The sequence below is a fragment of the Chenopodium quinoa genome, unplaced genomic scaffold (assembly GCF_001683475.1).
Source record: "Chenopodium quinoa cultivar QQ74 unplaced genomic scaffold, ASM168347v1, whole genome shotgun sequence".
In the NCBI taxonomy this organism is placed as follows: Eukaryota; Viridiplantae; Streptophyta; class Magnoliopsida; order Caryophyllales; family Amaranthaceae; genus Chenopodium; species Chenopodium quinoa.
In genome coordinates this window covers 1,436,654-1,450,779 of record NW_018742329.1, presented here as the reverse complement: position 1 = coordinate 1,450,779, position 14,126 = coordinate 1,436,654, and the positions used below count along the sequence as shown (strand labels likewise).

At 39.7% G+C, this 14,126-nt stretch overlaps 1 protein-coding gene across 1 annotated transcript; it reads right to left on the bottom strand.

Moving 5' to 3' along the window:
• Nucleotides 1-2,083: 2,083 nt before the first annotated feature.
• On the bottom strand, nt 2,084-2,590 carry LOC110689472. Its single transcript, XM_021866262.1, has one exon. The coding sequence runs from the start codon at nt 2,588-2,590 to the stop codon at nt 2,084-2,086; it is 507 nt and encodes a 168-aa protein (XP_021721954.1).
• Between the last annotated feature and the right edge of the window lie 11,536 nt (nt 2,591-14,126).

The following is a 14,126-nucleotide window of genomic DNA, read 5'->3' as shown; positions in this document are numbered from 1 at the left end:
GATTAAGCTTAAGTTAAACTCTTTGCGCCCGCGTGTAGATAGTACGGAGGAGCTGACAATGAGCTGCCTGGCCAGTCCCTTACTAGGGCGGATAGGAAGGCCATGCGGGAAGCCATGGCCCGGGCCGTCCCCGCTGAGCAGCGAGATAAGCTGCTGGGAATTCATGAGGGCTTCCTCGGCCCAATGATCAACTGCAGCGCTGAGGTAACTTTTTCAACTATCATTCTTAGCCAATTTTTCATTCTCTGATCCACTAACCCATTTTCTCTTGTGCGCAGCTTTTCTTGCGGCTGACCGCCTTCCTTGAATGGAAGGACAAAGAAAACGAAAAGCTGAAGCGCGCCTGGGATAAGGTCCAGAAGGCCCAAGATGCTGTTATTAGGGAGACGGTCGTCCAGCGCCGATATTTTGAGACCTAGATCAACGCGCTGTCCGACAAGGCAACGCGGCAAGCAGAAGATCTGGTGAAGCTGGGTAAGGCCCTTGAACAAGAGACCTTGGCCAGGAAAACCATGAGGCAGGAGAGGGATCAAGCCCTCCTGGACGGCCAGCGCTGGAAAGAAGGGTTCGAGGCCTCTGAAAAGCTGAAAAGTGAGGTGGCCTTAGCCCAAAAGCACTTGAAGGAGGCCTTGGACGAGGCGAACACTCTTAAGGCCGAGGTGGAAACTTTAAAGATTTCGTTGAGGACTTAACACTATAACTGAAGACACCTCGGGCCCCTAGCGCAGACGAGGTCGTCCGCATTGAACAGAATGCTGAGGATAGATTGAAGAGCCACTTCTTCGAGGCGTTCGAGCTCATGGTGGACGAGGGCGAGGAAGCCTTTTATCAAGAGCGCTGCACTTAACGCCTCAACTTCGTCAACCTCCGGGAAGAGGCTAAGAAGGCCGGACAACCTTCTCCTGAGCTGGACGTCACACCAACAACCTCAGAGGATGAGGATAATGAAGAAGTGGCGGCCGACAATGACGGTGAAGTGGAGAGCAAGGAGGCGCCTGCTGAGGATGCGTCCCTTGCCGCTTCTCAAGAGCCCGTCCAAGGCCAGGATCCAACTTCTGCCCCAGCCGCCCCTTGATATCAGCTCTTTGTTCTGCCTTTTTTGGTCAATTTTTATTTTCTTTATTTGCTGCCTTTTTGAGCGGTTTTCTGTAAGATATTTTGCCTCCCTTTGAGCGGTCTTTTATTAATTCAAGTTCTTCTTTTTATTTATTTCATGCTTAGCAAATTTTACATATTTTTAGCATGTTTCTATATTTTCATACGCGTACTTTTTTGCACGTTTTTGCGTTTTAGTACAATGGGGGTATGCCCCTTTCGGCGTTCGCCTAGTCCATATTTTGAATGGTTTGATTGACTTGGTAGATTTTATACCTTGAGGGGTATGACTACTAGTAAGTTAATCAAATCATAGTAATGATTTCCCTTGGACTAGGTGATAAGCCGAATCAAAATATTATTCGGCCGTTTAATTGGCTTTATGCAAGTTATCCGTTGAAACTATCGGTCGGACATGCTAAAAAAATTTCAAGTATTATCTCAACTTAAAATTTCTAAGTTTGGCTGGGCTAGAATGCCTAGGTATGCCCTTGCCCCATTAGAGGGGTTTCATAGGATACCTTACCTTTTCCGTCCGTCTAAATGAGGAACGGACGTATACATGTGACTTAAGGTCAAGTTACTCATTTTTTTTATTTTTATTTTTAACAACCGAGTTGCTGTGTTGCAAGCGACCTAGTTACAAGTTTCACGCGGCGTTTCTGCGTAGACTATGAAAGTGCCAATAAGCATAAGTAGAATGGAAAATAATATAACAATGTTTGACTTTTCATTAATTTGTCAAAATTACATTGTTGTGGCCGTGCGGCTTACATTGCTCGGTCAATAGACCTAGCTGTATATACAACTTTTGGCTAAGTAGTAAAAACTTAAACATAATATTTCTTCAAGTTGTCATTGTTCCATGTACGCGGAATCTGACGGCCATTCATGGCTTCGAGACGGTAAGTACCATCTCGGACTTCTTCACTGATTCGATACGGCCCTTCCCAGTTTGGGGTCAGCTTTCCATCTTCATTTGCTCGACCTACAGCCTCCATTTCCTTAGGACCAGATCTCCCATTTTTAGCGGACGCTTAGACACTTGGCGATTGTATGCCCTTGTCATCCTTAGGCGATAAATTTCATTCCTAAGCGCCGCATTTCCCCTAGCTTCTGGAAGGAAGTCTAGGAAAGTCTTCATGGCTTCCCAATTGGCCCCTTCATCATATAGCATCACCCTAAGAGTGGGCTCATACATCTCAATGGGGAGAACAACCTCCACGCCGTAAACAAAAAAGAATAGGGTTTCCCCTGTGGAGCTCTTGGCCGTTGTTCGTATAGACCACAATACATTGACCAACTCATCAGCCCATAGGCCGCCTGCCTTTTCAAGCTTGCGCTTGATACCATTGGAGATCAACTTGTTGTATGCCTCTACCTGGCCGTTGGCTTGTGGTCGGCCAACTGAAGCAAAGCAATGAGTTATGCCCTGGTCTTCCAACCACTCCTTAAGTTGAGGCGTTTTGAATTGGGGCCCATTGTCGAACACCATAGACTGAGGGACGCCAAAACGTGTAATGATACTCTTCCATATGAAGGCTGAAACATTTGTCTACTTGATTCCCCATACAGCCTCGGCTTCCACCCACTTTGTGAAGTAGTCTACTGCTACAAACACATAACGCCTTTAACCAGATGCTGGCGTGTACGACCCTAAGATATCCATCCCCCATTTGGCAAGGGAGCGGACTACTTATGGCCGACAGATTGTTAGCAGGGCGATGGATCAAGGTTGCAAATCTCTGGCACTCGTCACATTTTTTCACCATTTTCATGGCGTCTGACTTTAAACTCGGCTAGTAATAGCCCAGATGGGTAGCCTTTTCAGCCAAGGCTCGTCCTCCAATATGAGAGCTGCACTGCCCCTGGTGAAGGTCATTTAGGACATCATGCCCTTTCTCAAGAGTAATACACTTCAGGTACGGCTTCAAAAATGCCTTTTTAAACAACTCCCCCTACTTCATTTCGAACCAGGCCGCTCTCTTCTTCATCAGCCAGCTCTCTTTAGGATCGGCTGGAAGTAATCCATCCTTTAGATAAGAAATGATCCCATCCATCCAAGTGGAGCTTCTATCAATGATATGTACCGGCTCGGTATCAATACTCCTTCTTTCCTTTACCTCCCAAAATACTGATCTCGGGGTATCACATGATGCTGAGGATGCTAATTTAGAGAGGGCGTCCGCCTGATGATTAGACGAACGAGGAACTTGTTGCAGAGTGAAATGATCTAGGCCCTTAGCCTCCTCCTTGACAATCTTCAGGTATTTCATCATAGCCGGCTCTCTTGCCTCAAAGTCTCCGTTCACCTGGCCGACTACAAGTAGGGAGTCCAAGCTGACATCCACTTTTGTTGTTCCTGCCGCCTTACACATTCTAAGGCCGGCCAGGAGGGCTTCATACTTGGCCTCATTATTAGAGGCTTGAAACTGAAATCTCAGAGCATACTCAAACTTATCTCCCTTGGGAGACTGACATATGACACCTGCACCATACCCGGTAGTTGTTGCACTACCGTCCACGAACACCTTCCAGATTCGGTCTCTGGCCGGCTGAAGATCAGGCCGAGTCCTCTCAGCTAAAAAATTAGCAAAGCTTGTCCCTTAATTGCTTTTCTTGGCTCAAACGTAATGTCAAAGCCTCTCATTTCCAAGGCCCACTTGAGCATACGGCCACTTGCCTCTAAAGTTGTAAATGACTTCTTTCAGAGGTTGGTCTGTGTAGACCACAATTGTATGTGCCAAGAAGTACGGCCGTAGCTTTTTTGATGTCATGTACAATGCCAAGCCAAATTTTTCATAGGGGGGTACCTCAGCTCGGCGTTGTGAAGTACATGGCTGATAAAATAGAATGGGATCTTGTGGTTGTCCCGTTCAGCAAGTAGGACGACACTTAGAGAGTGGTCAGAGATGGCGAGATAGATGAATAGCTTCTCATTCTTGAGTAGACTGACGAGCCGAGGCAATGTATGAAGGTGGCTTTTTAACTGTACAAAGCTTCCTCGGCCTCTTCTCTCCACTCAAACATGGTTTTCTTCTTGATGGTTTGAAAGAAATAACGACACTTATCCCCAGATCTTGACAGAAATGTACCAAGTTCTACTAAATACCTGGTCAGTCTTTGTACTTCCTTAATCGTCCTAGGTGACTTCATGTCCAGGACAGCTTGAATCTTTTCAGGGTTTCCCTAAATTCCACGTTGATCAATAAAAAATCCGAGAAATTTACCGGACTCAACACCAAAGACACATTTCTTTGGATTTAACATCATCTTATGCCGCTTGAGTTCAGTAAAAGTTTCTCGCAGATCCTTCAGGTGGTCGGCCGGCTCTTTTGACTTGACAATCATGTCATCAATGTACGCCTCCATATTCCGGCCGAGCTGATCTGTGAAGACTGTATTAACAAGTCGTTGAAAGGTAGCTGGGGCATTCTTGAGGCCGAATGACATAACTTTGTAACAGTACAACCCCTGCTCAGTTACGAACGTTGTTTTCTCTTGATCTTCTTCCCATAAGGGAATTTGATGGAATCCGGAGTATGCGTCCATAAAACTCATCAGGGAATGCCCGACCGTTGAATCAACCAGGCGGTCGATTTTGGGCAAGGGAAAGCTATCCTTAGGGCATGCCTTGTTCAGATCAGTGTAATCCACACACATTCTCCAAGTTCCATTCGGCTTCTTCACGAGAACTACATTAGCTACCCAGTCTGGGTAATAACATTGCCGAATGAAACCGGTGTCCAGAAGCTTTTTCACCTCAGCTGCGGCCGCCTGATTCTTATCTTCTCCATGATTTATTTCTTCTGGCAGACAGGTTTAACAGCTGGGTTAACTGTAATCTTATGCACGGCCAGTCAGGGCTTATTCCTGGCATCTCACCAACGTCAAATGCAAATACATCCTTGAATTCTCTCAGCAGTTGACCTAACTCATCCCCAAGCATACCCAAAGCTATAGAGCCCACGCTAATCGTCCGATCTGGTTGATCGCGGTCAAGCACTATGTCTTGGTGACTGCCAGCCGGCCGGGGCCTTAGCTCTTCTGGCCGACCGACAATATTTAGCTGCTATGCTTGCTCTATCTTGGCTGCCTTACGATTCTGGCCGACTTAGTATGCTGGGAGTGAGGTTCCTTCTTCTTTCTGCTCGGACACTTTTGGTTCGCGTGCTGTAGGCTTAACGGCCAACTAATTACATTCCTTAACCATTTTCTGACTTCCTTGGATTGTCCCAATTTTTTCGTCCGTCCTCTCGAACTTCAGCAGCATTAGATGAGGTACAATGACTGCTTTGGCTGCATTTAGGGTAGGACGGCCGAGTATGACATTATATCCATTCAGCTCTTTTACAACCAGGAAGCGGACAACCACATCTCTTCCTTCCCCTTTTTGCCCTAAGCGGACGGGCAGGTCTATCCGCCCAACTAGGTGGATAATATTCCCCCAAATCCTACCAATGGGTGAGTGATGTCCTGAAGAGCATCCTCCGGGAAGCTTAGATTCTTCAAGGCGGCCAAGCTGATGATGTCAGCCGAGCTACCCGTATCAATCAATATTCGTCCAACCTTCAAATTGGCTATCTTCTTGATGAATACCATGGGATCATTGTGCACGGCTTTGACCTCCCCCCGGTCAGCCTCGCTGATGATTACTTTGGGAAAGGGTTCGGCCTTTACTACATCCGCTTGCATCACCTTTCCCAAGTTCCAGGCGTCCTGCTTGATTCCTTTCATGGTTGGGTCGCCTGAGGCAAAACCTCCTGATATTACGGCCACAAAGCCTAAGTTAGTGATATTCCCATCATCTTCCTTGTCTTTGCTCTTATCATTTTTTTGCCTCTTCTCGGACGTGTTGTTTGTCCGTGTGTAAGTAAATTTGGACTTCATCACATAAGAATTCAGCATGCCCTTCTCGGCTATCTTGTCCAACAATCTCTTCAAATTGATGCAATCGTTTGTGTCATGCCCCACGTCCTTGAGATAATGAAAATACTTGTTTTTGTTCCTATACTGAGCCGGGCCTCTCAACGGCTGTGGCTTTTCAAACTCAAACTTATCCTTGATTTCCATCAAGATGGAATAACAATCCTTGTTGAACTCATACTGGGGCTCGTACGTCTTGACCTTCTTGAACTTCTGCGACTGGCCATCGGCCACCCAGACTTCTTTTCTCTTTTTTCCTTCTTTCTTTTGGTCGGCCGAGTCTTGCTGAGAAGATTTTTTCTTCTCAGCCCCCTTGGCCGGCGCTTCTGATTTTGTGAGCGAACAAAAGTCCGCCACTTCAATATAAGCTTCGGCTTCTCGCAAAACACCTACGTATGTCCTTTTTCCTTACCAGGTCAAATTTAAAACCATTATGCCTTAATCCCAGGAGAAATTCAGAGTAAGCCATTTCATCCGGAAAATTATGAATTTGGGCTTTTTCTTGGTTAAATCGCTGGACGTACGACCGCAGGCCCTTATTCTTCCCTTGAACAATTGTTGCCAAGTTAAGGCTAGTCTTTCGAGGCGGTATGTTGTATGAAAAATTTCCCACTAACAGCAAACTAAGAGTAGTAAAGCAATTGATACATCCAGCCGGGAGGCTATTGAACCAATCCTATGCCACACCCTTCAAAGTGGCCGGAAAGCATTTGAACCAGGTAGCATCATCTACACTTTACAAATACATCAGGTTTCTGTACGAGGTGATGTGTTCTTCAGGGTTGCCTGTACCATCATAAGCTCCCACGAGTACACTCTTCACCTTCGGCGGCTGAGGGGCAGTTAAAATATCTTGCGAAAACAGAGGCGGCTTATCTCCCAAAGTCAGCAGGCGCATCTGCCAATCAATTGGCTGTGGCAGCACGGACGGTCCAGCCAGGTAGGGAGCCTGACCGTACGCCTGTCCATATGGCCCATATTGTCCGAAGACTTGGGGATTCGGCTGTATCAAGCCATTGAACCCCTGGGGAGGGTAATATTGAAGTGATTGGACTGGAATAGGAGTTGGGTGTGGACAACTGGAATAGGAGTTGGGGTGCGGACAACTTAACTTCTGCTGGAGATGGCCGTGTTGGTATGCTGGGAGAGAGTATCATTGGAAAAATCATCCGGCATAGTTGGGGTTGAGGCCGTGTCCGAGTAAGCGGCACGTTCCCGCTGCTTATGCCGAAGGTAATCCCTTGCGTCCTTCCATCGTCAAGACGGTTCTGGCTCTTCTCTTCAAGGCTGCCTACTCCTCCCCCCATACGACAATGGTTTTGCCAACAGATTAGAGAAATTTGTCCGCGGAACCCTTGGGGACCTTCTAGTCGGCCTACGAAATGGGGTGTTCCTAGCGTTCGTTGCATTGGCCGCTTTGCTTTGTGCTTTCTTTGGAGCCCTCTCCCCCTCTCTCCTAGGCGGCTGCCTAGAGGTAGAGGCTCCATTTCTCTCAAACTCCTACCGGAGCTTGTTGAGTGCGGTCTTCAGAGAGGTTGCGGTAACGGGAGGGTCATCAGCTTCTTGAATGTGGCAATCAGCGGATCGCTGGTACGGATTATAGGGATTATATCCTCTACATGTACGTCCTCGCTCGGATTAGGTGTCTGACCATCTATTGCCATAACGTATGAGTATCCACACAGACGGCGCCAAATGTTTCGAGTGTTTTTTTTATTTCCTCATATACTGGTCACACTCTTCTAGCAAAGAGACGGATACACCTGCAAAACAACGAATATTCTGTTTGTCGGAATATTCGCCTCCGACGATCAAGTCAGTAATCGGAAACGAAAAAGGCTAGAAAGAGAAAGTAGAGAGAAGTTGGAGCTATTAATTCTCTTTTTCTTGTAATGTCTTAATCCCCCCTCCCATGATAAATGATTGGGGTATTTATAGGGGGGAGCTTGTGCCCCTTTTTAGGGTTTGTATCCTAAAATTACGTGACGTGATTGGCTGCGCAATCGGAGAACGCCACGTGTCGATTTGGGGGCGCCACTTTGCGGCTTTCAATGATATATCTCGGGATTTGGGCCCTGATGTAATTAGGACTCTTTTGCGTGCTGATCTGAGGGGTCATGTATGCCCTAAACAAGTGGCATCTTCTTGTAACAACACGTGTCACCCTCTCATTGGGCCATGTGTTGCTATAGGATTGGCCTGAGCCCTTTGAGCGCTTTTAAGCTGGACGCGTGGCATCTTCCCATAATGATACGTGTCGCCCTCTAACTGGGCCACGTGTCGCTACGGGACTGGTCCATGTGTACGGGGTATTTTTACCCTCAACACCAGTGATTATTTATTCCAACAAATGGAGCACATATAAGATTATATATATGTTGGTTCTGTATGTTGTATCAAAGACAAGCACATCTCCACATATTCTATAGTCTTTTAGCATCATTGAATCTCTCCAAAAGATATTGGAAATTCTTCCTTCCTTGTCAAACTTCACTCTAAAAAAGAAGTTTGGATCCTTTGATTGTTCCTTATTTAAAATGTTCACTAAAGTTTAAGCATCTCTAGCCTCAATTTGTTCCATTCTTAACCTTGAGCAAAAATTTATGTGATCTACAACACTATGACCTATATGTTGTTCTCCTCCAGCCTCTGTATCCATGTAATTGTAAGTGCCCATTGTAGTTAGACCTGAAGATTTCATTGTTTTTATTGCTTCAGCTTTTTCTTCTGTCATTTTTCTTTCATAACGATGCAAATAATGCCACTGTGACCTTGTTAGCTCATGGTTATGCTGAATAACATGAGCCACTACCTCAAAATTTCCTTCTTTATTCACTTTTGCTCTTATGCATGCCTTGCAATTTGATCTTGTAATGGCTACTTGCCTTGGCTTTCTTGTTTTTACATTCACATCCTCTTCATTAACCATTTCAACTAACTTTGTTTTTTTGTAACCTGAATTTCTCTTTCCTTCAGCAGAACACACATAATTTTTCTCAGTTACTATTTTTGTGTGTGTCGTATCTAGTTGTATGTTTTCGTATTGAAAACCCCAGTATAGCAGCATGTTTTTCATACAATTTCTTCAAAAGTTTCTCTAACCACACCAAAAAATGAAACTCTAAGATCTAAAACAAAAGCATGAATTGGATTTGTATATGTGATTTAATACAGATATATCAGATTATAATCAGAGGAAGCATATCATTCAATTTAGAGGAAACAAAATGGTAACATTTGTTCGAAAATAGGGTCACTTTTATGCATGAAAAGGGTAACATTAAGGCATACAAAGGGTTACTTTTTTCATACAATCTGAATTTTCTGCATACAATCATAGTGTAACATTTGTGCATAAATAGGTTCACTTTTATGCATGAAAAGGGTAACTTTAAGGCATACAAAGGGTTAATTTTCTGTATACAATCTTAGGGTAACATTTGTGCATAAAGAGGGTCACTTTTATGTATGAAAAGGGTCACTTTAAGGCATACAAAGGGTTATTTTTTGCATACAATCTGAAATGTTTATAGAAATTACCTTCAGTTGCATTTGATTTGGTTGTTTGTTCTGAATTTTAATCAATTGATTTGCCAGGAACCACTTGATTTTCTGCATTCTCAATTGCTTCTTCTGCAATCTCAATTGCTTCTTCTGCATTGTTAATTACTTCTTCTGCATCGTCTCCATTGTTTGGATTGTTGAATATTGGTACGAATTCATCTCCAAAACTCTTAGTTTCTTCTTCTTCTTCTTCTTCTTCTTCTTCTTCTTCTTCTTCTTCTTCTTCTTCTTCTTCTTCTTCTTCTTCTTCTTCTTCTTCTTCTTCTTCTTCTTCTTCTTCTTTTATAATCGATCGATTTAAATCGATTTCAAATTCAGTTTCAATTTGCCTCTGTTTTTGTAGCAATTCGTGGATGAGATTGCTACAATTTGTGGTATCGAAAGTCGAATGTTCCATTGATGATCGAATTCTCCAATTTGTGCGTTTTCTCACTTTCTCTCTTCTCAACTGATGATCAATTCCGCAATTTGTAAGTTTTCTCACTTTCTCTGCCTTAATTGATGATTGAAATTTTTAACTTGTGCGTTTTTTCACCTTTTTTCTTCTCAATTGATGATCGATTTCTACAATTTTTGCGTTTTCTCACTTTCTCTCTCCTCAGTTGATGATCAAGAGCTGCGTTTTCTCATTTTCTCTCTCCTCCATTGTTGTTCTGCGTTTTTTTTTTTTATTTTGAGGTATTAAATTTCGCGATTTTTCTTTTTTTTTTAAACAAAAAAAAACCTAGTAAATGAGTGGCACGTGCAAACAGTCCGATGTACAGTAAAAATACTGTACACCGGGTGCATGCAAAATGAGTTGCATATAATATTATCAATTTTTTCTTCGTTCAGTTTACTATTTTTGAGCTTTATTTCAATTTAAAAGAGAAAATTCATTTTATTTATGCTTTGTTTCACTTTACTATTTTCGACATGGATTGTATGACATTATTCTATCACATTGAATGATTAGTATAACATTGATATCGTTAAACATCCCGCCAAAAAAATGAGGTTATTATGGGATTATTAGTGATCATGATAAGCTTGGCTTGCGAGCTAAGCCCAACCGCTATGTTCACTCTTAGGGATATCAGTGGGGCGGGTTAAGTAGGAGACCTGCCCCATCCCCGCCCCAGTTGGGTGGGGATGGGTCTTGGTTTGGCGGGTGGTGGGGCAGAAATGGGGATAAAAATCATGCCCGCCATGGGTGACGGGGCGGAGGTTGTACCCGCCCCATCCAGGCCCCGCCCTACCCGCCCCACTTTGTACCCGCCTCACCCCCACCTCACACCCACATCTATATATTTTTAAAAACAAAACTATATATTTATTTACTATTTTATTTAAGAAAAATATGTAAAGTAAAATAGTAGATATAATAATTGTAATACACTAGTATTATAACTAAAAGAGTGTGTAATACTTCATCAAAAAAAAAGTGTAATATTAAAAATTATTTTTTTCTTGTAATCTATATTTATTATGTTGAATTGTGTATTGGGATTTGGAGATTAGGCGGGTCTTAGGTGGTGATAAAGTGGGGATGGAAGTGGGAGGTGCACGGGGATGGTTTTGATATTGTACACGCCAGGAAAAAGATGGGGAGAGGGATCAAAATTTTAGCATATTTGATATGAAACTTGGTCAAGCCCAACCCAACTAAGCAGGTTATATTTTTTGCCTTCAGAACAGCGCGAGAGCCTGATCTCGATTATATAATAGTCATCAAGATTACAAATTTTTACCTACACCCCACGGCAGGGAACACTACCTGCACCCTCCCATCTTCCGCGCGTATCCCACCTCGCCCTTTTTCATTTATAAATTTCCTGCAAATTTTTATAAGATGTTCATTTCTGTAATGGTAAATGTTCATTTATGTATCATTACATGTTCATTTTTATAAGAAGAAGTTTTTTTGTTCAAATTAATATACTCTTTGAATTGAATTTCAAGAATTTTTTATAAATAAAAATGAGAGCAGATTTATTTATAAGAATTGTTGCTTTCAAATCATTTTTATTATAAGAAGTATTGCATCATCCAATGTTCAGTTTTGTTTGTTCGTGTTTCAACAAATGATCATTTCTATATCATCACATGTTCATTTCAAAAGCAATGTGTAAGTTTCTTAGTAAGATGTATGCAAATACATACATATTAGAATTCCATTTTTTAAAAAAAATAAAACGTTGTTAAAAAATAATTTCCACTATAAAATGAATTTAATATCCTCTTTGTTGCACTTCCAATCATATATATTTATGTGTTTTCGTCCATGAAAAATATAATCTGAGCACAATATATATGCCGCCTTCAACTTCCTCACTTGATTATTCTGTACAATAAGAGATCGATCAAATTTTTTCAAAAAAATAATAATAATAATAACAACAACACATTTCAAACAAAAGTACGTGAAATCTAAGGATTAAAAATTGAACATAAAAACACAAATAACAATTATGAATATAGAAATGAACACTCTATAAAGATATAAAAATATTTCAATATGAGAATGAAAATGTATAAAATCTAAATGAACATATATTATATTAAATTCTAAATGAACATTTATTAATATAAAAAAGAACATATATCAAAATCTAAATGGATATCTTTTAATTGTACGTAAATGACCATAAATAATAATTCAAAATATATATATATATATATATATATATATATATATATATATATATCAAAATACAACTTAATATGAAATATATTATATTTTAAAATGTTATTATCAAAGGTCAATGATGAATGAATAATATGTGATTTCTTTTTGAACATTTTTAAACTTTTGAATGAACCTACATTTATATATGTGAATGTACACATATCCAAATGCAAATGAACATCTATGTATCAAATTCAAATAAACATCAATCAATATTAGAGTTAAAATGTATATATGTAGCATTATATATTCAAATGATGCTCATGAGCATATATTAATTTAATGCTCTCTCTGTCTCCGAAAGAATGACCCTTTTGGTCTAAATCTAGTCCCAAAATTAAGTTAATAAATTGTTTAAGCCACCTAAATAACAAAGTTTTTGTTTTTTTTTTCATAAAATTAATCAACAAAAAAACTACAAAGGTTTATAAACATTTTTAATAAATGTAAACAATTTATAAAAATATAATACATCCTCGTCCAATACGACCATCCATATCCTGACTTATTAAGCTATATTGTTTGCGAAAGTTTTATACGTCAAACAGGTGTGAAACTCGTATTTTGATCTTCTAATCACTTTTGCTTGAATTTAATTCTTTAATCAAATTAGAACTACATGTAAAAACAAATTTAATAAATTAACAGACACAGGATTACTGACACAAAATTCTTTTGATTTGGTTTTGAATTTTGAAATTTAGTTGGTGTCGTATGATGCTTCAATTTATAATGGTAGGTATCATAAATTTTAATTTAATTATAGGTTCTATTTTATTTATTTATTATTTTTTTATTAATTTTATCACCAAGAAAAAAATGAAACTGGTTTTTACCTCAAACTTTTAAAAGTTTTATTTTACCACCAACCAAAAATCAAGAAATTGTTTTTCACCACCAGCAATCAAAGGAACAGTTAAATTTAACAGTTTTTTAAAAATTTATTCAATACATGTTCTTTAGTGGTTTTGGTGGTTATTTTGGTCCTTAAGGTCCGCTTTGATATTAGAATTGACTACAAATATCGATAATATTTCGTTTTGTGTAGGTCACGCAAATCGAGGTACTTTAGTAGACGATCAAAGTGAAGTGTTTATGATAATTATTAGCCAATTATGACCTCAAATTGCAATAAAAGGCCAAATTGACCCCGAACATGTGTTTGACACGAAAATCAATGAATTTTTTTTAGTTCCATTAGATTTAGTGGTTATTTTGACAGCATTTGGTGAAAAATAATATTTAGATATTTAGTTGGTGGTAAAATAAAACTTTTAAAAGTTTGGTGGTAAAAACCAATTTCATGTTTTTTCTTGGTGGTAAAAGTGAAAATTACAAAAAAAAAAACATTAATTATAATTAAATAAATTTTTTAATTTTTTTTATCCTAAACACTATCAAAATTTATCTTATAATGGTAAGTATTAAACTTATTGTAGTCGCTTATCATTTAAATATAATATTATTTGTGATATAATTTTTTAATTCAAATATCAAAATATAATTTATACAATTGTTTATATAATTTAAATCCTAATATCTAAAGATGATTTTTAATTTTTTTTTTTTGTAAAGATAATTTTTTTTTTGAATAATTTGAATCATAATAAATCACTATTCGTTGTTTTTATCCATGTGGAAAAATTCTTAAATATCATTCATCACTTTTTCTTAGATGGAGAGTGGATTTTTTAATTATAAAATAAAATACAAATCTAATTTTTGTCAAGATAACCTTTTATTTAACACTGCAAAAAAAAATAAAAAAAACTTTTATTTTAACACCACAAAAAGTTCACAAAATTGGATATTACCACACTTACCAGTTTTTGTCAAGATATACGTTAAGTGGAGGTCTATTATACTACGTGTC

What these genes read in the sequence shown, in the direction of transcription:
- LOC110689472 (XM_021866262.1), bottom strand. Translation starts at nt 2,590, where the DNA reads ATGGTGTTCGACAATGGGCCCCAATTCAAAACGCCTCAACTTAAGGAG.